The 24,743-nt window shown below is 40.5% G+C and overlaps 1 protein-coding gene across 1 annotated transcript in view; it reads right to left on the bottom strand.

Moving 5' to 3' along the window:
- Positions 1-205: 205 nt before the first annotated feature.
- pcca (propionyl-CoA carboxylase subunit alpha) overlaps positions 206-24,743 on the bottom strand; it is a 54,868-nt gene continuing 30,330 nt past the window's right edge. The window contains exons 15-23 of the mRNA XM_072657507.1: positions 20,073-20,141; positions 19,886-19,961; positions 17,961-18,174; positions 14,634-14,736; positions 13,039-13,137; positions 12,414-12,467; positions 8,172-8,312; positions 3,417-3,494; positions 206-2,343 (exon numbers count right to left, since the gene is read on the bottom strand). Coding sequence (XP_072513608.1) covers positions 2,275-2,343; positions 3,417-3,494; positions 8,172-8,312; positions 12,414-12,467; positions 13,039-13,137; positions 14,634-14,736; positions 17,961-18,174; positions 19,886-19,961; positions 20,073-20,141 — 903 coding nt within the window. The 3' untranslated portion in view covers positions 206-2,274. The remainder of the gene's footprint in view (positions 2,344-3,416; positions 3,495-8,171; positions 8,313-12,413; positions 12,468-13,038; positions 13,138-14,633; positions 14,737-17,960; positions 18,175-19,885; positions 19,962-20,072; positions 20,142-24,743) is intronic.

The raw sequence follows: 24,743 nt of genomic DNA, 5'->3' as shown, positions 1-24,743 counted from the left end.
ACACACACACACACACACACACACACACACACACACACACACACACACACACACACCACAAAACAACCACAAACATATGAAATTTTGTAGCCTTAAGTTATCTGGCTAAACTGAGAAATCCTGCTTTGTGAAAAATACCCACAAGGTGTTAATTAGAGCTTTGTTTTTCTTTAATACTGAGAACACACACAACACACAACCAAGCTGCTTCCCATGAGTGCTGCTTTTATTATTACAAAATCATTCTTAAAAACATTTACAATCAGAACATGGGTTCAGGCTGTGTGGTGTAGTCCTATGACAACGGAGAACAAAGCCTAAACTTCAGTGAGGTTTGACGTCCACCAGGTCCAGCAGACTGCACCCAGACCACCAGCTTCATTCACATCTTCAAGGAAAACATGCTGGAGAGTTTAGTGGACGCATCTTCTCGAACTTGGTCATCTGAGAGTTGCTCAAAGCTTCATTAATACAAGGTACAAACTGTCTTTTTTATATTCAGAATTTTATAAACCACTGATTACGAAGGGGTAGAATTATCCTATGCTTAAAGCAAATCTCTTGATCAGCTTGACCTCTATCTAATACAGTGAGCAGAAGGAGTGAACTTGGCCAATATGAGGTGGTGGTGATGGCAAACGCAAAAGACCAACATCTGACAGAGGTGGAGGCTAGGGATGGGCATTGAGGACGACTGGTTGGTTGATATGTTGATGCTGATACAGATCAGTGTAGTGCTTTTTTTGAAAAGGTGATCGTGGATGAAGTCATGTGCTACATAAATCTTCCTCTAATCTCAACTGCAGTAACAGTGTAAAGACAACCGTTCAATAAGGAGTCCAAGCTTATTTTTTTTGCTATTACTGAACACAACTGACCTTCCCATGATCGGCCCACAGGTGAGTTTAACAAGTTTTACAGAAAGTTGGTAAAGTATATGCAAGCTAATGAGACTACAGCGAACAGTTAGTTTCTATAGTACATTTAAAGGACGCTATTAATTCCAGATTATCATTGTCATGGTCATGCAAAACCTTTTAAATCTCCAAAGCTGCTGATTTACCGGAAAAGAAAATCCTTCTTAACTTTCAACGGAAGTCATTCTGGAGCATTTCTATTATTCCATTTATCATGAAATCTGGACAGAATGCAAAAAACAAATAATAGATTTAGGCCACGTCCACACATAAAAATATTTCCCTCCATAGATGAAAATGCTTGCATGAGCATGTTTGCCCTATATGGGGCGACAGTACCTCTTAAAGAGACATCAAAAGACCCCGAAGAAGACCCCGAACAACACAGAGGTTTAACCCCAAATTACACACTGCTCCCTATGTGGTGTTCTACACAAGCCACAAAATTATGCAATCTAAATATAAACAGTTCTTTATATGTATGATATAAATAAAAGTAATTCTGTCTGATTACATATGTGGAAATCTGAAATCTAGCGCTTTCTGCAGGTAGACATTGTAGTTTAATGACTTATGTAGTTCACTATATAGGAAGTAAAGAAAGTATTTGGGATTTAGCCAGAAACATGTCTACCTTGGAGAGCGGTTTCCAAAAACTCAGTTCTCAGTGACCAAATGCAGCGTTTTTGTGAAAGTGCGAGGCCAAAATGCAAACTTCAATTTTTACAAATGTACAGATGTGTGTGGATGGGAAAGGTTTTCACATTAAAGCAACATTATAGGATGTTCCAGGGGGGTTTTGGTTGTGTCACTGCATAACATTAGCATGGTGACTTGTTTTCAACTCCACCTAGTTTTAATTTCAGAGCAACATCATCAGAAATCCAGTTTGGTAACGTAGCTTTCTAAACATTAAACTCAGCTTTACGTAGCAGATCTAAAACACTCAGGTTAATGTGAGTAATAACCTCATTAGGATTCTAAAAAGTTTGGCCCAACCAAACAACAGTACCTACAAAAGAACTCACATCTGTGGGCGGAGTATGGAAAGAACCAAATTGGAGAACATGTTTATTATTATTATTATTGTTATTATTTTAATGGTTATGGCTTTGCTGAAAGTCCTGGCATCCTGGATCACTGATGGATACTGAAAATGCCCATCCCTAACAAAGGCACAGGAGTGACCTTACTTTTGAACTTGCTTTGTTGCGATCTGATCTGGAAAGCCCCCGAAAACATTTCGTAACGTAACAGAAGGCGCAGTGACGGGGAATGTTCCTCCTAGGCTAGTAGTGTCTGTGTTGATTTGTTGGAAGGACGAAGACCAGGTGGGACAGCATACAGTAGGTGTGCACTACTCCAGCTCCACCAGAAGATCACCCTCTCCAACTGTCTCACCAGCTTTGCAGTGTACACTCTTAACCTAAGAGGGAAAAGTACACATACACACACACACACACACACACACACACACACACACACACAGTTAAAGAGCAACATGTGAACATGTGATACTTGTACCTATACACTGTCCTGCAAAAACCTTGGATGTCCATTTTTGCCACTTTTTTAAATTAAGAGTTAAGAGTCCTTCTGCTGTTCTTTACATTGTGTCCGAATTTCATATTGAACGGACAAATAGAAATCCTCCAAAACAACTTTCACATTTTGGAGATATGAGGTTTTTGTGTGACAGCAAGGATTTACATCTGCGGCATTGTGGGATGGTGGATTGGAATGGTGGTGTTATCAGCCACACTACATGCCACCATTCGCACTTAAAGCAGCATCATGTGAGAATTTGAATGGTTTGCACTTGGAGAGTGTGATTCATGTTTACACTACTGCTATGAATACAAATCACTCTTTGAGCGCCCCCTCGTGGACAGCTGAAAGATACAAGTGGAAGAAGCATGTGGACTAAGGTGGTAGAGTCATGTTACAGGATTTTACACTATAAGATGTTACACAGTTCTGGAGAAAGGTCTCGTAGTGCAGCTCCACCACAATGCCAAAACTGCAGTAGCAGCGTTCCGGCCCAGAGTGGGAATGACAGAGGCGCTGTTCTCCCTGTTACAGTCAGTGGAGCATCAGCATGATTCTGAAGCTGCTGTTGTAAAGGTTGAACTGCTACATACTGTTGCTTTAATACACTAAGTGTCAGTAGTTACAACACTATTGCCACTATAGCCAGTCTGTTCAGAACACAGTGGACTTGTTCAGTGATCAAATCTGAGACTTTACTTGGGGAACAAATAACCAATCCTAACGGCCGAATCATCTGCATTGTGCTTAAGACCAGCTCTCTCTCTCCTTTCTCTTTCCTGCAAGTGTCTCTGTGTCTCTTTCCCTCCCTCGCTCTTCTCTCTCTGGTTCTGCACTGAAGCTGCTTCCAGAAGAAGACATTCTTTATGTCAGGGTGATTAATTGAGAGGAGTGTCAGGGAGGTGGATTATGTATCATCAATGCTCTGTTCTTGTGTGTGTGTGTGCTCACCTTGGCCGTTATTGCAGCGGTCATGCTGTTCTGCATCTTCATGGCTTCAATCACACAGATCTCTTGTCCCTCTGCCACCTGAAACACACACACAGACAAAATATTTCATTAATCCAAAAAAACACTATGGACAAAAGTATTGGGACATCTATTATTTAAAAAGGGGTATTAAACTGATCATTTTAAAAAATAAATAAACTCAACTCTAAACTCTTACACTGATTAATAGACAGACCTTCTGTAAAAACACTTACTCTAAGACCAGTGTGAGGCCATCATAAGGTCAAGAAAGTATTGAAGAACATATTTTTTTTAAATATGATTTGATCTTAGAAAAATTAGAAAGATTGTTGAATAACTTATCATTTTTGATCTAATAAGAAATTCTTTAGTTCTTTAATTAATACATTTTAAGTTTCATAACTTTTACATCTTATAAAAGATGGGCTATAATATAGGCTACAATAAAACTGCCTCTTCCAACATCTAGTGTGAAGTCACCCCAGAAGAGCAGAGGCTGTCGCTGCAGTAAATGGGACACACTCCCGATTAATCCCCTTGATTTCAGAAGAACCGCTGGGTGACTAATGGCACTGCATTCAGTACATGTGTGCAGAGCGAGGCGGGCAGGGCAGCTTTGATGATTTCTGATGATTACTCTCCAGCAGAGAACTCCACAGGCCGCACTCAATCAAATAAATGTCATCCCCACATTTACCTCCTTAGCTATATGGACCAACAGTCTACTGCTGTTCGCAGACAGGGAACTGAGAAATGTGTGTTTTACATGTCAAGTGTTTCTATGATTTATGGGATGCATTTAGCGGACTTACAAGGTTATTCATATCACAGAGGTGGGCCAATGTAGTGTTAGGAGTCTGGCCCAAGGACTCTTATTGGTGTAGCGCAGCATAGTCACTCAGACCGGGAATCGAACCCTGGTCTCCCACATGGTGTTGTAACTCAGTGGTAGGTAGTGGTGTTATCTCTAGCGCCACACCAACCACTGCACACATGTACTATGATGTGGGGGTGTATACAGTCATACAGTGAGGACTAGGACAAAACCAGGACACCACATTAAGACCATTGTCTTTTTAACATATGTAAACATCATATGTCATACAGCATTTTCATGTAAACAATACTGAAAGATGCAGGTAACTAACTTCATCCAACTTAAGAAATATCTTTAAAATCATTTATAAAAATGTAATTAATAAAAACACTAGTTTCCTGTGAGGACAGGTTTGACCCCCCAACCCCCACACATGTATTACTACTTACAGTGCCTCCAAGTAGTATTCAACCCCCTGCAGATTTTGCAAATATAACAAGTTGCAAATAAGTTAGAACCTTCAAACTTTGAACAAGAGCAGCCTTTATTAACAGATGCAAAAAATATTACAATGTCATATATTACAATATTATTATGTCTTGTTGGAAGATGAAATGACGACCCATCTTAAAATCCTTGATGGAGGGGCGGAGGTTCTTGGCCAAAATCTCCAGGTAGGCTGTGCTATCCATCTTCCCGTGGATAAGGACCAGATGGCCAGGCCCCTTGCCTGATAAGCAGCCCCACAGCATGATGCTGCCACCACCATGCTTGACTGTAGGGATGGTATTCTTGGGGTCGTATGCAGTGCCATCCTGTTGCCAAACGTCACTTGGCAAAGACCTCGATCTTGGTCTCATCAGACCAGAGAACCATGAACCAGTCTGCCTCAGAGTCCTCCAAGTGATCATGAGCAAACTGTAGACGAGCCTTGACATGGCGCTTTGAAAGTAACGGTACCTTACGGGCTCGCCTGGAACGGAGACCATTGCGGTGGAGTACGTTACTTATGGTATTGACTGAAACCAATGTCCCCACCGTCATAAGATCTTCCCAGAGCTCCCTCCTTGTTGTCCTTGGGTCAGCCTTGACTGTTCGGACAAGCCTGGCCTCGGCACGGGAGGAAACTTTGAAAGGCTGTCCAGGCCGTGGAAGGTTAATAGTAGTTCCATAAGCCTTCCACTTCCGGATGATGCTCCCAACGGTGGAGACAGGTAGGCCCCACTCCTTGGTTTTGTACCCCTATGCCAGCCTTGTGACCCTCCACGATTTTGTCTCTGATGGCCTTGGAATGCTCCTTAGTCTTTCCCATGGTGACCATGTATGAGTGCTGTTCACAAGTTTGGGGAGGGGCTTAAATAGTCAGAAAAGGCGGGAAAAAACAGATCATTTATCCAAACATGTGAAGCTCATTGTTCTTTATGCCTCAATTACTTCTTAATACTTGAGGGAAACAAACAGAATTCTGGTGGTTTGAGGGGTTGAATAATAATTGACCCTCCGAATAAACTTTTCACAATTTTAAAAAACAATAAACAAAGAAATAACATTCTTTTTTGCTGCAGTGCATTTCACACGTCCAGGCTGATCTACAGTCCAAATGTCACAATGCCAAGTTAACTCCAAATGTGTAAACCTGCAAAATCTGCAGGGGGTTGAATACTACTTGGAGGCAAATCAGGTATCAGGTGCTCCACATCAGCTCAGATGATTAGAACACAGTTAGATAGGATTCTGGAGGAGTCTGTCTTATCTAAACCCTAGACATTTTGTCTGGTTTGCTCTTGACTGTTGAAGTGAGTGGTGAAGATCACCATGGCCAGAGCTCTCTGAGGCCTTCAGATAGAAGGTCGTAGATGCAGATCAGTCTGGAAAGGGGTTTTAAAAGATCTCAGACTCATTCAAAATCAGTCGTTCCACTGTCCGCTAAACCATTTAGTTTAAGTGGAACAACTGACCAACATGGCCAGATCAGGTCAGGCTGTCCTAGTAAGATCAGTCAAAGAGTAGACGGCAAGAATCCACTATTCCACAATTCTTTGTCGTATCAGAAGGTGCTTGAGGGAAAGGTTGAGACCAGCTGTCCAAAAACTGAAGCTGAAGTGGACCACGCAACAGGACAGTGACTCAAAACAGTCCATCAAGGAATGGCTTAAAAGATGGAATAGAGAGTTCTGGAATAGCCAAGTCAAAGCCCAGGGTGCTCTGGGACGATCTGAAACAGGCAAGACCCCGTCAAACATCACATTGCTGAAAGAATTCTGCATGGAGGAGTGGGAAAAACATTCTCCTAGTCGATGTATGGGACAGGAAGCGGTTATAGGGAATGTTTAAAATGTAATGTAAAAAATAAAAAAATTCTTCAGTCAATGGGGAAGACACCTGCTATTAGGATGATCTAAATTTTTCCTCAGTAGAAATGTGCATCTTTTATTTTTCGTTTTTTATATAATAATAATTAAAAAGGCAATTTTCCACTGTTTTTACAAAGATTAATTGTAATTACATCACCTTTATCTGCAGATAGTGTTAATTACTGATATGTTCACACTTCTTAATAAAGAAGCAAATATTTAATGGGGTGTTCTTATATTTCACAGGACTGAAGGCTGCACTGCATGTGTGTATGTATAGACTCTAGTCAGTCGGTGTAGAAGTGTGTGTGTATATGGGCTCTCAGCACATTCACTCTTCTTATTTTTTACTGTATTGATAAATGTACTGAATCGAGGCGTCGTAGTGTCAAACTGAATTATGAACATTTAGAATCGGTACACCTCTACCACGCACGGGTATGTGTTTGCGAGAGAGAGTAATCAACAGGAGAGCTCTCAGCTCTAGTGTGTGTGTGTGTTAGCTGCATAAGAGAGAGGGCAGTATTACTGGAAGAGGGCATGGACTGGCTGTAATGTATTAAGTGGAGCCAGTCAGTCTGAGTCTGGCATATAGATGACATATTTCCTTTCTGAATCAGCACTCTTTCAATCTAACCTGACAGACTGACTGACTGACTGACAGACAGACAGACAGACAGACAGACAGACAGACAGACAGACAGACACACACACACTCCCTCACTTCCCCTCTGTCTCCCTCACTACATGCATTATGAATGCAAACAGCCAAACACACAATCATTACGTCAGAGGGAATTGCCTTGAGTTAATGCCGTTATGCTCACAGGTCCACCTCAACACCAGCAGACTGATCTGAACGATGAGCAACAGAGAGTCTTCATTATTAAAAACATTTTCAGTACACAGCTAGAGAGGGGCATTATTGAAGCTTGTTCACCTTCTTACATAATTAGTCAAAAGAACTGGTTCATGAATCGGCTCGCGAACCAGTTTGTGAATCAGTCTGTGGATCCATCTGTGAACTGCTTTTCAAATCACTGTTCAGAACCAGCATGGTTGGGACTTTATGAGCAGGCTTTATGAAAGGCTAAAGTGTCAGATTAACCATCCATAATCAGTGAAGCATGTTCCTCTGGAGAAAACATCACTCTGGGCTTTCAGAGAGGCCTACATACGCAAATGAGTGTTTTCCTGTATTTGGTCCATGATCTGAATCTTTTGAACAATGATCTGAATATTTTGAACAACGATCTGAATCTTTTGAACAGAGATTTGAATCTTTTGAACAGAGATCTGAATCTTTTGAACAGAGATCTGAATCTTTTGAACAGAGATCTGAATCTTTTGAACAGAGATCTGAATCTTTTGAACAGAGATCTGAATCTTTTGAACAATGATCTGAATCTTTTGAACAATGATCTGAATCTTTTGAACAGTGATTTAAATATTTTGAAAACAGACTCAATCTTTTGAATATTCAGACAACATATAAACTCTTGTTTATATAATATCTTTTGAACAATTCTTTGAATATTTCTTGAATATAACTTTCTTTCTTACCGTATCTCCTGGTTTAACAGAAACAGCCACCACCGTGCCAGGCATGGGGGACCTCAGGATGCTGCTGGTGTCCTCAGGAATCTTCTCCGGCATGTGTTTACTGAGGGAGGCCGCCAGCTTACTCAGCACACGCACCTTAAACTGAACACAGACAGACCATGTTACAGTGAAGTTCAGGGAAAGTCGATTCAGTGTCTGCCTGGTCTCTGAAGCTAGGCTTCTTCGATTTTGCACTGGAGACACACCAAATGTCCAAATATTTATGTGTGTGTTGTGCAGCTGTGTGTCAGCAACTTAAAGTAGCTGAATGCATTTATTAGAAGGGATGTCCACAAACATTTGGACATATAGTGTATAAGATTAAAAGATGAACAGCACATGTTATAAGCGAAACATATCTGCAGTTCTATTCTCTGCCTCTAGATGGCAGTACCGCACCCCTCATTAAACAAACACGTGCATGCACACACACACACACACACACACACACACACACACACACACACACACACACACACACACACACACACACACACACACAGAGCTAAGGGCTCATTTCCTTGTTCTGCCCATCAGAGGGATGAGAGGCCTTTAACAAAGCTCAGCCTAATTCAATTAGACCAGACCTGGCCCTCCACACACACAAACACACACAGTGACTAAATGAATGAGAAGCAGCTCTGTCTGTCCCTGTTTTTTTTTGTTTTTTATACACACACACACACACACACACACACACACACACACGCACTTTGCCAAGAGCACGAGCCCTACTGCACTGAGAATTGTCGTTAATGGAGAGCCATTAGTTTATAACAGTCTGTAGAGAGCATTAGAGCGACCTGCTCCCAACCACAGCTAATTACTATAATGACACTACACAGAGAGAGGGAGGGAGAGAGAGGCGGGGGAGTTGAAGAGAGAGAAAAGAGTGATGGAAAAGAGGGAGATGGAAGAGAGGAGAAGGCGGAGATGGAAAGAGAGAGAAAAAGAGTGAGAGGGGAGAAAGAAAGTGAGAGAAAAAGAAAGGGGACAGAGTTAGAGAGAAAGAGTGAGAGAAAGTGAGAAAAAGAGTGAGTGAGTGAGAAAAGGAGGAGAAAGAAAGAGGGGACAAAGAGAGAGGGTGAGAGAAAATGGGTCAGAGTGAGAGAGGGGAGAAAGAAAGTGAGAGAAAGAAAAAGAAACAGGGCAGAAAGTGAGAGGGGGGAAGAAGAAAGAGTGAGAGAGAGTAAGAGAAAGAAAAAACCTGGACAAAAAAAAGGGAGAAAGAATGAATGGGAGAGAGAGAGGAGACAGTGTGAGAAAGAGAGAAGTGTCTGAGAGCGGAGAAAGAGAGAGAGAGTGTGACAATGAAGGACAGAGCGTAGGGTAGAGAGAGCTAGACGGAGAGAAGAACGAAAGGGGGAGAGAGAGATAGACGGATAGTCAGACAGAAACTCCATCTACTGTCATCCTGTTTCTTACACTAGCTCTAAACTCTAAACTGAGGGGTTTCAGTGACTCTGTCCAGATGATGTCATCCTCTAACGAGGGTAACTTTAGCTCAGGGTCAGTGGGCAGAGGACATGAAGCTGTACCCGCTCATTAATCACATCATCTGGGAAACATCCGGAACATTCTGCACGGCGGGAAATGCCTACTTTCCAGGAATTCAGTGTAGAAAGTCTCACATCATCCTGAACCACAGGTAGGGCAAGGTCACAGAGGTTAGAGACCCTCAGAGGACCACTCCATCACAGTTACTGCTCCACGGCCCTCAGGGTGGTCCGCTTTAACTGTAAAGTTAATGCACCTTGTACACTGCTGCTGGTTCTGATGGCTCTAGAATGGAGAACTGAATTTAGCTTGACATGGCTGAAGAATGAGAGTTCGGTACATGGAAGTGACAAACCACAAACCTCGAACACTGCTGACTCTTCATTCAAAAGGAAAACTCACAGAACCAAAACAGGGCTGGAAAATCGCCCAATTCCAAAACACAAAAACTGTAACATCACACTCTTGACTCGTTATATTGTCACCCTCACATTTCACAAACACCCAGCCCTCCAGAGAAAGCTGACTTCAGGAGAAGATGGTGTTGTTGATACTGGAGAGCAGCTCATCACCTCCAGACTCTGCTAGTTATGGGAATACGGGTTGCTACAGGAACCAGGCCTCCGCAGCTTTTCCTAAGGTAGCGTCCGCAGAAGGGGAGCTTAACCTCTGCATGCGACAACGCAGAATCAATGGGGCAAATGGGGATCCGGGCAGGGCTAAAAAGCAAACAGCTTGACTTCAACCATCTCTTCTCTCCAACGTCCGCACCCTCCAAAAACACAGGAGCTGGAGCTAACCACATCAGAATAGAAAGCACAGGCTTATCCTTTTACTGGTAAGACTCGAGAAAGTCAAACCCGGAGAAGAGAGTGAGGGAAAGGCTAAAAGCTAACTGGCTACAAATCCGTTTAGCTTGCTAACAGCAGTCTCCTGTGATTCTAGGGAAAGACACTGGAATTATTACAGTGTTTTTTATATAACATTACATATACATTTATAGTAGTAACTGAATCATTTATGTCATCTGAATCATCTATAGTAGATACAGAATCATTTAAAATATTTACTGAATCTTCTATAGTAGTTGCTGAATCATTGCTAATATATACATAATCATTTGTAGTAGTTCCTGAATCATTTATAATATATATTGAAATATCTAAAGTAGATGCTGAATCGTTGCTAAAATATGGAAACATTTATAGTAGATAGTGAATCGTTTACAGTAGTTACTGAATCATTTATTGTATATACAGAATCATTTATAATTTATAGTGAGTCATCTATTGCTACATCATTGCTAAACTATACTGAATCATTTATAGTAGTTACTGAATCAACTACTGAGCAGTTTAAGTAGTTCTGCTGATAAACAGCACCTAAAAACATTGTATAGACAGTGCTCACAGACACTTCTCATAGCATCCCCTGTAGGGGGAAATAAGGGGGAACCCCCAAAAAACATTAAATCTCGGCAGGCTCCCTCCATCTCGCCCGGGAACCGGACAGGAGCGAGCAACCACAGCTCCAGTGACCAAAAACACAGAATTGCCGGAAACTACTACTGAGGCCGTCTTTAGCACGCTAGCGCTTTGAGCCGAGCCGCAAAAGGCCATCAGCATGTTTGAAGCATGGAGCACACGCTGGGCCGCGTGTGGACCCTCCTTCCTCTTCCTGTGAGGAAGGTTTTAATGCTGTTTGTTTGCTTGAGCTTCAGGCTGCTCTGAACTGAAGCTGCTTATTGTTTTGGGTGAGAACGGGGCAACTCAGGCGGCACAAGGGTGATTTGTGGTGATGTTGTGAGCACCTGGACTGTGAGAGAGCTCACTGCTCTATAGAGTGCATTTGTGTGTGTGTATGCACGTTCATGTACTCCGTGCAGGATGTTGTATTCTGTATTGTTTCTCTCACTGGGGTGTGTATCCTGCCATCGACAACACCAACACTCACACCCACAAATATATATCACTGCTGTCACACAAAAACTTCTGCATCTCACTATTTGTCACTTTTTAAATGGCAGCCACAATTTCATGATGCATGATCAACAGAAATGCTATGAAATGACCTGGCCATTTCATTGTTACCTCATTCCCAACTCATCCCAAAAGTACAGGATGGAACACCATAATTCCAGAGAAGTTCCTCTGCTCCACAGCTCAATGCTGGGGGCTTTATACCGCTCTAAAGCCCAAGTTTGACATTAGGAGGCATTGTGCAAATAGGTTCATGTTTATCTGCACTGCAGTACTACTCTATTGGCAGCAGTTCTCTACAGGGAGTAGACAGGCCATGTGTGTGTATTTGCACATCTGTGTGTCAGAAATGGGTGCAAATAGCTGAATGCATTCATTAGAAGGGCTGTCCACAAACACTCTGTACTTGCATTGGTATAGTCGTATCTGCTTGGACTGGGAAATCAAACCTTGTCATTTCAATAAAATTCAAGTAAAGCAGAAACCTCCTAGAACAATACAGAGCACAGTGAACTAAACCAACCTACACTTGTCTGCGACTACAAGTTTTTATGGCCAGAGTAAGTATTTAGACATGGAAGATACGTGAAGGACTCATGAAGGACTCAGTTTAGCTCAGACGTCCCTCGGCTCGTATTTGATATTCACACACAGGCACTGAGGCAGTGAGGGCAAGTTTGGGGTGAAACGAGGTCAGATTATGGTTTAATGATGAGGCTGAACTTACCGATGTGCCCAGGTATTGCAGTGTGATTTCTCCAGAGGAGTTCCGGGACAGACACTGAAATCAGACACAAATTACAGCAGTTAAGTTATATATATATATATATATTATACACAAAAGGCTATTTATCTGGGTAGTAAGCTTTATTTTTGCTCATTCTAAACTTTGAAGGGACGATAACAAAGGGGCTGCATCATCACAAGTTAGCAGTTTCTAAAATTCTACCACCCTATTATACCCCATTATCACTCCCTTTCGGACATCAGTCGAATCACATACTTAGCCGATGGCGATCGTTTTGCACTCTGCTACAACTGATTGGTGTGACTGCTTATTTATACATGCAGCAAACCCTGTCACATGGCATCTGTGAATGTCCTGGGCAGAGTTCACGCCAAACCAGGGGTGGTTATAATATTCTGATATGTCTGGGACAGCAGTGATATCATCAATAGGTGGTAGCATCTTAGAAATGGCTAGAATACAGCCCATGCCACAATGTCTCTCTATTGTCATCCGAGCCAGGGGTGATTATTCCCACTAGTAGGGAGGCGGTCACAATATTCTGCTATGAATGTGCATATGTATGTGTGTGTGTGTGTATGCGCGTGTGTGTATGTGTATTCACCTGCAGGACTCTATGGTTGCCGTTAATGGTGAGGGGCAGAAGAGCAGAGGCCAGATTCCACTCCCCAGACACCTCCACTTTCTCTCCATCAATCTCCACCTACTCAAACACACACAAAGTATCAGGGGTCAGCACATGGTGAGAGAATGAAAATCAGTATCAATCTGTCATCAGTGGGAAGAGTGTGTTACTGAGTATTCTCACAGGTGCCTGATTCCGAGAGAGTAGCTGTGTGTGTGTTTCAGAGAACAGAGGGATGACCGACATCTGGTGTGAGTTGCAGTCCACCTGATGCCTTTAAGGAAAACCAGGAGCTGGGGTTTAAACCCAATCCCAGCCCATCTGTACCCCTCCACCCCCACACCAAAAACTCTCAACTCAGAAACACTTGTGTAAATAACAGTACAGATCACTGCCTGTCAGTAGGCATCTGAAGACTTCAGGACCCCCAACCTCCAGGACCTTAATGAGAGCAGGGGGTCCATTTTTGAAGTGGCGTCCTGGGGCAAAACACACAGCCCATCTGCATCGAACATCTAAGACGTAAATGTCTGATCTAGGGCTAACTCCCTTTGAACATGTCAAAGGTCTGGAATCCACATTCGGAACTTTGGAATCATCATCCAAAACTGCAGAACCGCCATTTAGAACTTTAGAAATCAGTTGCCAGAACTTCAGAAACCAGGTCAAAATGTCATCATATGGAACTTTAAAATAAGCATTCAGAACTTTGTCCTCCAGAAATTTAGAACCACTATTAAGAATTTAGCCATTTGACCATTCAATCTTTGGAATCATCTTATGGAAGTTTAGAATAATTATTCAGAATTTTTGAACCATCATATAGAACTTTGGAACCCTTATATGGATCTTCAGAATCCTCATCTGGAACTTTAGAACCCTCATATGGAACTTCAGAACCCTCATATGGAACTTCAGAACCCTCATATGGAATTTTGGAATCTGTACTCAGAACTGTGGATTTTAGTGGTTAGCATTATGAAATGATCCTTCAGAACTTTAAAGTCTCCATTCCAGTGTTATTATAATATGTTGTATTATTACAATATTAAATATTCTAACATTTCCCCAAAATACTTTAAATTTGAATTACACGTAAACAAAAAATTTAGTTCACAATATTGAAATCTACATGATATTTGTTTACAAAATAATAAATATTTTAATGTGACAAAAATAATAGTGTAAACAGGTGGGAGATCAGCATCGTTTGAGCAACCTGTGAGAAATGAGTTCTATGGAAACCAGATTTGCGTTAAATGGATCAAACTCAAGCTGCGGATCTAGGATCAGTGCTTGCCTTTAAACCTGCTTTAATTGGATTACATGGGCAGTGGGGAGCTGATCCCAAATCATGAGGACCCCTGAGGGTCCTTTCATCCATCAGTGAAGTTCCACAGGTGTGCAAACACCCAGGAACCAAATGACAGGAGAAGGAGAGAGCCAGAGAGTGAGAGAGTGAGAGAGTGAGAGAGAGAGAGAGAGAGAGAGAGAGCGCGAGAGAGACGAGAAAAGAATTCACAAACGTCCAGTTTAGCAGTGTAACAGAAAAGACTCTGGGCCTGTTCACTCACTGTGTAGCTGCTTCCAGAGCGGGACACACCCAGCATGTGAACTCCTTTACCCAGCTCCACACACAACTCCCAGCTCCTCTGCTCCTGAGAAACACTCTGCACTCTGCGAGGGAATAAACACAATAAGTCACAGACTTTCACAGGTTAATAAAACTACTGCTATAAAAACAGTAGTGCACTGATACACTACTGTTAAACACCTTCAATAATATACAGCCATGTTTTACCAGACACAGTCACATGCAAAACATAGGTTGTGTGTTTGTGGAAGCCATCCTCTGTTCAACATCAGCCTTTAACACATGGCTTGTGGAATCTATTCTTTCTCCACCAGTGCAGTACTGAGAGTGCCAGTGGCAGCCACACAACCGCCAACCATGGCAGACCCAGCCCCATACTTCACAGTGGTGGCGTTTTTTGCATAAAATGTAGGTCCTTTTTTTCTGCAAACGTTTGCTGGTTGCAGACCATAGTTTCAAAATCTCCAAGCAGGTTGTTGGCAGTCATATGATGGTTTTAATAAAGGCATAAAGGCAGTTTTCTTGGCCTTCCAGAGCTCATCTTGACCTCCACACTTCCCATGAACTGCCATTTCTTAGTAGCAATCCACACTGCAGAAACCAGAAGTTGCTTAGAAGCGTCCAAGCTTGATGAGGGGTATTACAAGGTATGACGAATTTATAAAGCTTGAAAATTTGATAAAGCTGACATTTCTTATTCATAAAAATATGAATGACCAACAAATGTAGGGTAGCCAATCTTGTGGGTCTGATTTTATGAAAAAGAGTAACTGTACATTCAGATTTGATGAAATTATTGTTCTTTATGAGCTTGATTTTGTGACTAAAATGTTTTATTCTAAAACATATACACACAGCTCTGGAAAAAAGAGAGACCACTTAACGTTTTTTCTTAAATTTGCATTTCCATTATGGCATAAAGTCACCCAACAGCAAAGTGAAAGACTAAAGAAGAGCCGGCCAAGACATGAGAGCTGTGATTGGTAGTAAAGGTTATTTCACCATAGTGATTTTTGAATGCTCTCAAAGTTCAAATATTAGTACTGTGTTTAAATTTGAATAATAACTTCTTTGCATTATAATTATTATAATAATTTTACTACTTTTTAATAATAAAATGGCAAAATATGCCATTTAGCAATGAGTGTCCTAACTGACATTAGTCCTCTATAACCCAGATTTTAAACAATTAGTAGAAAACTGAATTTTCCTCAATCCGGATGAACAGAGCTGCATATGATGCTCAAACGATGAGAAAGAAGAATTTAAGAATTAAGTTACTTTTAAAATTAATATCCATCATTTATCATTTATCACCCAAAATCATGACATATAACAATAAGACCTAAAAGATATTTTGGCAAGTAGTTTCTATTCTATTCTATTCTATCCTATCATTAGTCTATATAATCCGCTTTTGTGGAAGTTATTGTTTCATATTAAAAAAAGAATAAAAAGAATAAGACTGATTCATTAGTGAATACAGACGTCTGAACAGTAGCGTGTAAGAGCTCGCTGGCAGATGCAGGAGAATGAAGCTTTCACTCGTTTATCTCAATAACAAAAGGCGACTCGCAAAGGCTGCTTCAAAAACACTGTTTCTCTCCACACTAATCCTTCCTCCACAACTTCCTGCTTAAAGAACGGCAACCCTGCTGATGCTGGACACATGTGACCCTACAACACACACACATGGTATGGATTGATTGACAGCTTCTCTGTTACCAGATCTAAAGTAAATCAATTAGTGAGAAGAAAGTTTTTTCCACTATGGTGGGCTGCAGTCACTACAAAGAAACACACACACACACACACACACACACACACACACACACACACACACACACACACACACACACACACACACACACACACAGCCATGAATAACTTTAGAAAACGATTGGGGAAAAAAAAGAGGGGGGGGGGCATGTTTGGACAGATGGCTTGTTTGGGTGTAGCCTCAGATATAAACACTACTTCATTTTCAAATAGAGAAAATAATCTCTACCAGACAGAGGTGTTAAAGACAACACACTGTGTCCTTCAGGACATGATCCCAGTGCCTACTCCAGCACAACACACTTTGTCTTGTTTTAGGAGCATTACTAAATGTTATAGAGATCTCTTTAATAAAGTTACAGATCCCTTTATCCATTAATGATCATTAGACACCTACCATTATTAACAGCTAACTGCTGCATTTTACTCATTTTGATTCCCATGCTCTCAAATGTAAGGCTTACTTTCTCCTTCACTCTGATATTAACGAATGTTCTTTAATGGTTTTTGTTTTATGATATTTTGCATTCTTTCTTATAAAGTATTTTACTGTACTTTTTGAATATACTGCAAACATCTGCTAATATACAATTGTGAGTAAAGAATGATGCAGTGCAGTCTTATACAACTATTCATACCACTACTCATCAGGCTTGGTTCTGCTTCAAGAATTTAATAACACTAATAATAAGTTTAATAATATTACACGAAGAGTACATCAACAACACATATTCCTAGATGGAAAGTAGTTATTAAATTAGAATAATTATATAACTTATATAAGAAGATCATTTTCCCATAATACATTTTTTCAGTTTAATTAAAGCAACATTATGTAGATTTTTACAGTGTCAGAATCACGTTGATGTTTCATGCACTGTAATGGGAAGAATGGCATTTCTGTCATTGTCACTCCTGACAGTGCTACTGCAATATGAAACCTTAGTGAAACTGCCTGGGACCTCCCCCCAGAACTGGTTAACATGTACATAATTAGAGTTATTTGTTGTGTAAAATCCTGTAATATCACTCTACTGCCTCAGTCCACATGCTTCTTCACCTTCTGATGCTGCTTCTGGATCTCTCAGCTTGTCAACGAATACATTTGTATTTACAGCAGTAACATACAAGTGAACTACACTCCCCAACTACACAGGGAGCCCTGCAGCAAAAAAAAAAAACAATTCTCACATAATGCTGCTTTAAACTTTTATATAATAAATAAATAACTGCATATATTAATTTCTTTGTAAAAACTTCCTGTTTAAGGTTTTAATATACAGAAAAAAAACTGATCTTTGAACCATTTCTACTGTAGTTTTAGAAAAACAGACATGGTGGCTCTTTAATTAAAATTTAACTGCTGCTTTTCTGTTCTATTAGGAGTGCCTGATTCAGCTAATGCAAGCTAACAAGTTAAGATAGGCTTGAAGGTTAGCTTAGCTAAGAAACACACTCTTCATTCTGTAAAGTAAATACTTAAAGGAACTAATGGAACTAATGGATCGAACCCTTTCATCTCACTGACCTCTGCTGACCCAGAAACTTCTGTGATCGGAGCTGGGTGGCCACATATAGCGCAGCGGCTGCTGCCAGAAGCTCCCTCTGCTCCCCGGCCACCAGCGGGTGCCCTTTGAACCCTTCGGGGTAAACCTCTGGAAGGAAGTTGGTGCTGATGTCACCGGAGATGAAACGAGGGTGAACGATGATCTCCCTCAGAAGAGGAATGTTATGGGTGACGCCTGAGAAAAAGAGAGAGTGAGAGTGCAGATAAGTGTTTTAAAATGATGTCAAGTAAAAATCTCATATCTTCAAAGCTGATATTTAAAATAAACGAAGGATATTTTTACACAATGTAAAGAACAGCGGCCAAATTTATTCACATTATGCTCACTGCAACTTCAAATAACAGCTGTAGATTTTGAGTTCTTTATTACTGCAATAGACCACAGAAGGTTTGTTGGCATTCCGCATGTGACGACTTTCCAATATTAGGGACTTTGGGAGTAATCTGGATTTCAGAGCACTTAGGAGTTTTAAGAGGAACCATAGAACCAAATGTGTTAAGGTTTTTAAAAACCCCATTCATTTCCGCCACATAGAAAGTCAGCCAATACCCAGAGTTCCTAACATGGTTCCTAAAATTATGAGGTGTATTCACCTTATTTTTAGAGGTGTATTCACCTTATTTTTAATGACAATAATTGGGGTGGCCATCTTTGCTTACTTCAGGTTAGGAATTGGATCCACTGGATCCATTGATATGGACCACAAGCACAACAATAATAAACATTACAGTGAGCAGTGTAATCTGCTCATTTAGAGGGAGTCACAATAATTGGAAGAGAAGGATTTCGCTTAAACAGCAGCAGCGTTACGAATACAACACAAAAGAGATCAGAGTGTTGCGGAGCACCATATAACTTATATCCACCACCTTCCAAAGAAGAGGACCTGTGTTTCCAGTTGAAGAAGCTACATTTAAAACATCCACCCAAACGATCATACATCTGCACTTACTGTTTTGTGGAGGGGAAACCAACACCAGAACATCCTCACCCAGAGAAATGGCTCGGTCATGAAGCTCCCGTGAAGCGGAGAAGTTGGGTGCTTGCGAGGCTCTTAGCCTAACTGCTTACCTGACAGCCACAAATGCCCAAAGCGTCCGCTTCACTGGAGCTTGATAACAGAGTTTCACCTCCACAGATGCAGGTCCTCTTCTTCTTGGGATATGATCCTTTTGTGCTGTATTGGACAGCGTGTCGTGCTAAACAGCTCTGAACAACTTTAAGTAGCCTGTTGGAATGTTGGGTTAGCATAGCTAGCCACTTTAAGATCAGTGACCACAGCAGCAGCCTACTTCAGAGCACAGTCACTTTGAACATAATATGATCATAAACCATACGATCATTTGATATGACATTGCGTGGCAGAATAAGGTGAATATGCAATAAACAGAGTGGTGAATGGGGTAGAAAGAGCTGTTAAACACAGTGTGTCACAGATTATATAAAAAATTTAAATTAATTAATTAAAATGACATTGTGAGTTCTGATCGTACATCAAATATAATAAAAGCATTAATGTAACAAGTGTTTCCAATGTATTAATTTATTTCCAGTTATACCTTGTTTCCAATTTGGAAGGACAATTACCCAGTCATCACTCCCCCTACCACCAGCAATGCCCCCAACACTAGGTAAAGCCTGACGCGGCTTCCCAGCTCTGATACAACAGCTATCAGACCCCAGTGCTAACCAACATTTCACTAGGAGTGATGTGGGAAGGAAGTGCAATCAACCCACCCGGAAAGAAGTATGACCTGCGATTCGAATCACCGCTCCTCAGATCATAGTGGCAGTGCCTTAGACCACAGGACCACTTGGAGCCCCCATGTTTCCAAACTTCTGAACAGTAAGCCTACCATGTCTGTCCGCCTGTGCTCATCATTACCTCTAATGACGTAGTTATCAAGTGCGTCTTCCATCTTCTTCAGTGCCTCAGCTCGCGTGGCTCCATAGGTCACCAGCTACACCAAGACATTCACCAGTTAATCAACTAATCAACCCACACACCAGTCCAGTCCAATCCAATCAACTCTGAACGCTCAACACCACCATCTTCAAAACAAGCTGCTTACTTTGGAGATCATAGGGTCATAGTAGATGCTGATGTCACTTCCTTCTTGAATGCCACTGTCCACTCGCACCTTGGGAAGAGAAGACAATGTTTGATGTTAATATAAAACACTCCATCAAGAGGGAAGATTTACACCTAAAGGCACATGGTGCTAAACTTATTTCAAAAAGAGCCCAGGCCTGTCTGATACTGTCTCAACCAGAAAAACAATAAAGCTGACAGATCTCGGAATTACAGCATATTCCTATTTATATGTTCTCTTGTTCAAAATAATCCAGTTTCTGACACCACCAATTTTTTTGGGCTTCATTATGGCAATTATCCACTGTATGGTTTCTTACGCTACTCGACTCTACTTGTTTTTTGGTATCTGGTAGCTACCTGGCTCGTTTTCCATTACTACTGCGACTAGCCCCCAAACAACGGCCATCCACAATATTGGCCACGTCTGCGTAGTGCGCATTTCTGCCTGCTCTCTTTGCCAAACAGTTGGATGAAATTCTAAACTCCCGCCTTAGAGAGGCACTTAGACTTTATTCTTAAAGATAAATCAAAAAATAAAATAAATAAATAAATCTCAAAACAATATTTAATCACTAACAACGTTGTAATCTTTCCACCCTAAATTCAAGATTCAAGAGTTTTATTGTCATATGCACAGCAGAAACAGACAGTTACGCTGTACAATGAAATTCTTACTTTGCTGTCCCTCCATTCACCAATAGATAAAGATAACAAAAAAGAAATTAATAATAAAAATATATACAAAATAAATAAAGTATAATAATATAAGTTGAAGTAAATAAAATTAAAGTAAAATGCGCACTATGTGCATGATATTGGGGACAGCTTATTGTCATGTGAATTTCATTGTTTGGATACTTTATGTTACCATAGATTGTAAATTACATTATCTGAACAGGTTTCAGATTTAAAATAGTTAATTTGTTTAAAGCAATCCTATTAAGAAAGTAAAGTAAAAGCAAATAAATAAAATGCGAGCTGACTATGTTGGCGTCAAGCTAGCTGGGTTAGCTCGGCTCTATTTGTGCCGCTCTATTTTTAAGGTCAGAACTTTTTTTTTTTTTTTTTAAACTCACAGCTCATTACAGGCAGAGAAGTAACATATATACCCTTTAATGTCTCATGTTTTAGATAACACTTTACTTAAAGGCTTAAACTGGAAGTGTATTTTTATTATTTTAACATTAGCCAGTTAGCCAGATAGCTTTCTCTTACATGTCCAGCCAGACAGCAAGAGTAGATATATATCAATCTCCAAAATGGTAACTTTATAGGAGAAGGCCAAAATGGTCTTAACTTTGAATGGCAGTTAAAGTAAAATAAGAGTTTACTCAGTCACTTAGAGCATTTCTATTGGTCTGTTTAGTGACAGACAGTTCAAACCATAAAGAAAACACACAGAAAATCAGACAAAAATGGAGGTACATGTTACTTCATTGGACAGCAGCTAGTCTGTAGGCACAAGCCTGCATCAGTGAAATGCTTTACAACTTTAAGACTAAAACAGGCTTGTTTGTCAATAGTGACCATTAAAACAGCTAGCCACTAAAACGCCTAGATTAGCTTGCAGATCATGTAGAGTGATGATTCTCACTGGCCTGTCAACGCCCTGCAAGTGTTGGACATCATGTTTTAGTCCCCACTTCGTTTGTTTGGAACCACAAGCAAGCAGGTACTTAAATGTACTAAAATATAAGATCCAGATACCAGGTTTTGCCTAATGGAAAAGCAACAAATCAGAGTAAAGTCGAGTAGTGTAGATACCATGCAGTGGAAAAGCACTGTAACATCATCTGTTTTACTGTGTGGACCAATTTACCATCATCTCTGAGACATCACTTACAGTCTTCACTCCAACTAACAACTAATTACATTTAAGAATGAAATGTGGGTCAGCTCAGCATCAAAGATAGAAATGGGGTCAATTATCATTTCAATTTCATTTTTTAAAGTTTATTTGAAGTTCAGTTTCAGTTCAGCCAATGACCTGTAATTCAACTCCACCATCACTGCCTGACAGATCATTAAAGCAGACTTTTAAAATCATTCAATTCACTTAGCGGACTGGAATCAGGCCGTTGATCCAAGGTTGTAATGCAACTCCAAATTACTAAGGATAAAGCAACACAACAGACGTTGTTCCTGATCAACCATCTTGGGATTTGCTTTAACCCCTAAGACTTTGTTTGTAAGCCCACACTTCAGGTACAACATTGTTGTCATATTTAATAGCAGTTTCATAGGCCCTAAAATAGAGCCCTGAGGGACTCCACAAGACCCCAAAATAGCTACCAAATAATTCACAGTACTTAACACCTGAATAATAAACCAAGGGTTCAATGCATTAAACTATGGGAACTATTGGGTCTCAGTTTAGCCAAGATGAGCTGCTGATTATCCCGTTCAGTAACTTTGAGAAATAATGAGACTGATTGATTCAGTTTAGTTGAGACTTTTTTTAAATTACTGTTTTATAGTGTTTAATATCTTATAATCCAGTCTGACTCTCCTCCATGACCAATCAGCTTTTAGCTCCTTTAAAACACTGCAGTCAGGTCACTTCCTGTGTGAGTGAGAGTGTGTATAGTGGTACACACTCTGGACTAATATATATTGTTGTTGGTCTACTGGTGTATAATAGTTGGTTTATAGTGGGTGAATGTGCAGTGTGTGGGGTTTCTATTGCGCGTGTGTGTGTGTTAGCATTAGCGTTACCCTCCACTCGGTTCTGAATGGTTTCTTTAGTGCTGGTTTAAAAACACAACACAACAAGCGTCGGTAAAACAGACCGTTTCAGTGAAAGTTTTATAAAGTTCAGATATTATTGGTCTGTTTTCATGTCTCCACACTGCAGACTCCACAATTCTGCTGACTGGTCCAATGTCCATATATGGCGCCTTGAGGACACCAGGCGGCGCTCTGAACACTGTGGTTAAATCAAAGACTAAGAACTGGATTAAGATTAAAATAGTCAATACCCGATCCATTAAAATATGCCAGGATCGGTCCTGATTTAGATCCACTGGAACAGATCAGGGCATCCCTGTTATATATGTATATATAATACAGAATATATAATACGGCATGCCAGATCTTGTATCTTGACTATTCTAGATACCGTATAATTTGCTAAACAATACACAACTCTGAGATGGTCAGTTGAGAGGCCTTCAGTGGCACCACAGGACTGATCCATGATCATGAAGGGTCATACAGTCCTTCTCATGTTTGCCTCTATTCCTGCTCAATAACTAGACCAACAAACAGAGGAGGAAGACAATAGTAGTTTTTAAAGCTGTTCTATTTTGGGTTAGAAAGAAAACATATTGTCCCAATATGACACTGCTATAAATGACCAGCAAAACACTGTTATAAATGGCTAGTGATCTATTTGTCCTGGATATAACGGGCAGAAGATGAGTGTAAATATCCTCAGCCCTGTTTGCTTTCTTTACAGATGAAACGCTGCTCTACAATAGGATCACCACTTCGCTTCCCTATTTTTTTTTTTTTTTTACTTCCTGACTCCGTTTTATTGTTGACATCTTTCTCCTTGTCAGGGGTTTCTGTGTTTCATGTGCATAAACACACAAACACACATACATACAGATCCAGCAGCAATTATATGTTTATTCTAGAGGCAGGAAAGCTGTAAAAAGAGCAAGAAAAAGCCCACAGGTCCGCTCTATAGCTTCAAAGCACATCTGAGCAGGGAGTATCCTGATACCATACACCAGCTCAGGACACCACACACACACACACACACACACACACACACACACACACACACACACACACACACACTCTCTCTTAGGAATTTATAAGAATATGATAAGTGCAAATTTACTGTTTAACTGTTTTTTTATTTAGTGTCCTAAGCCCTATTCAGACAGGATTAGTGTTACATGGGGAGGTGGGGTAAAGTAATTATTACTTTACAGTAAATACAGTTTAAAGTAAACAGAATACTACTACATAATACTAAGAACCACAGGTTAAAAGATGTACATCTTAAAAATACCTCATAATACTGTTTTTTTTTTATTTGTTTGTTTAATTTGTTTTTGTTTCTTAAATAGCAATACATGAAGCAATGCACAGTACATATCTAGGTAAGTAATAAAACTAAATCTTTGATCATATTTAGTCTAACGTCAGTGTACCCACCTTTAAGCAGTAAGAGGACAAAAGACCACAATACAAAACAGTGAAGACAACAATAAATAAAATGTGGGCTAGAGTAGTAGTTGTAAATAACTACTATAGTTCCTCAGTGATTTTAGTCTTGTCTGACTGCGCCATATCAGTCATAAAAATAACCTCAGGTTATATTAGTCCTGTGTGAAACAGAATGTGGGTAAATATTCCATCATTTCCTGTGGATTTTTTTTTACCAGCTTTCATCCAGTATGGAGACACTGGACACATTGGGTTTCGCTGTGAATGCCACAGATACCCTGGGTTGTTCAAGTCTGTGGCAAACCTCAGTCAAATCCAGAAGACCAACCAAAAGACTCCCCAAAGGTGCGACGAGGCTGGCAGCTTTAGGCAAGTCATTGTGTAATGCAGTCTACAGCCTACATACATGTTAGCTGCTCATTTTCATGCTAAACGTTTGTTCCATCTAGTGCTGTACAGCACACTCCAT

This window comes from Salminus brasiliensis, chromosome 15 (assembly GCF_030463535.1).
Source record: "Salminus brasiliensis chromosome 15, fSalBra1.hap2, whole genome shotgun sequence".
In the NCBI taxonomy this organism is placed as follows: Eukaryota; Metazoa; Chordata; class Actinopteri; order Characiformes; family Bryconidae; genus Salminus; species Salminus brasiliensis.
The sequence above is the reverse complement of the archived record's forward strand: the minus strand, read 5'-3'. Positions and strand labels throughout refer to the sequence as shown.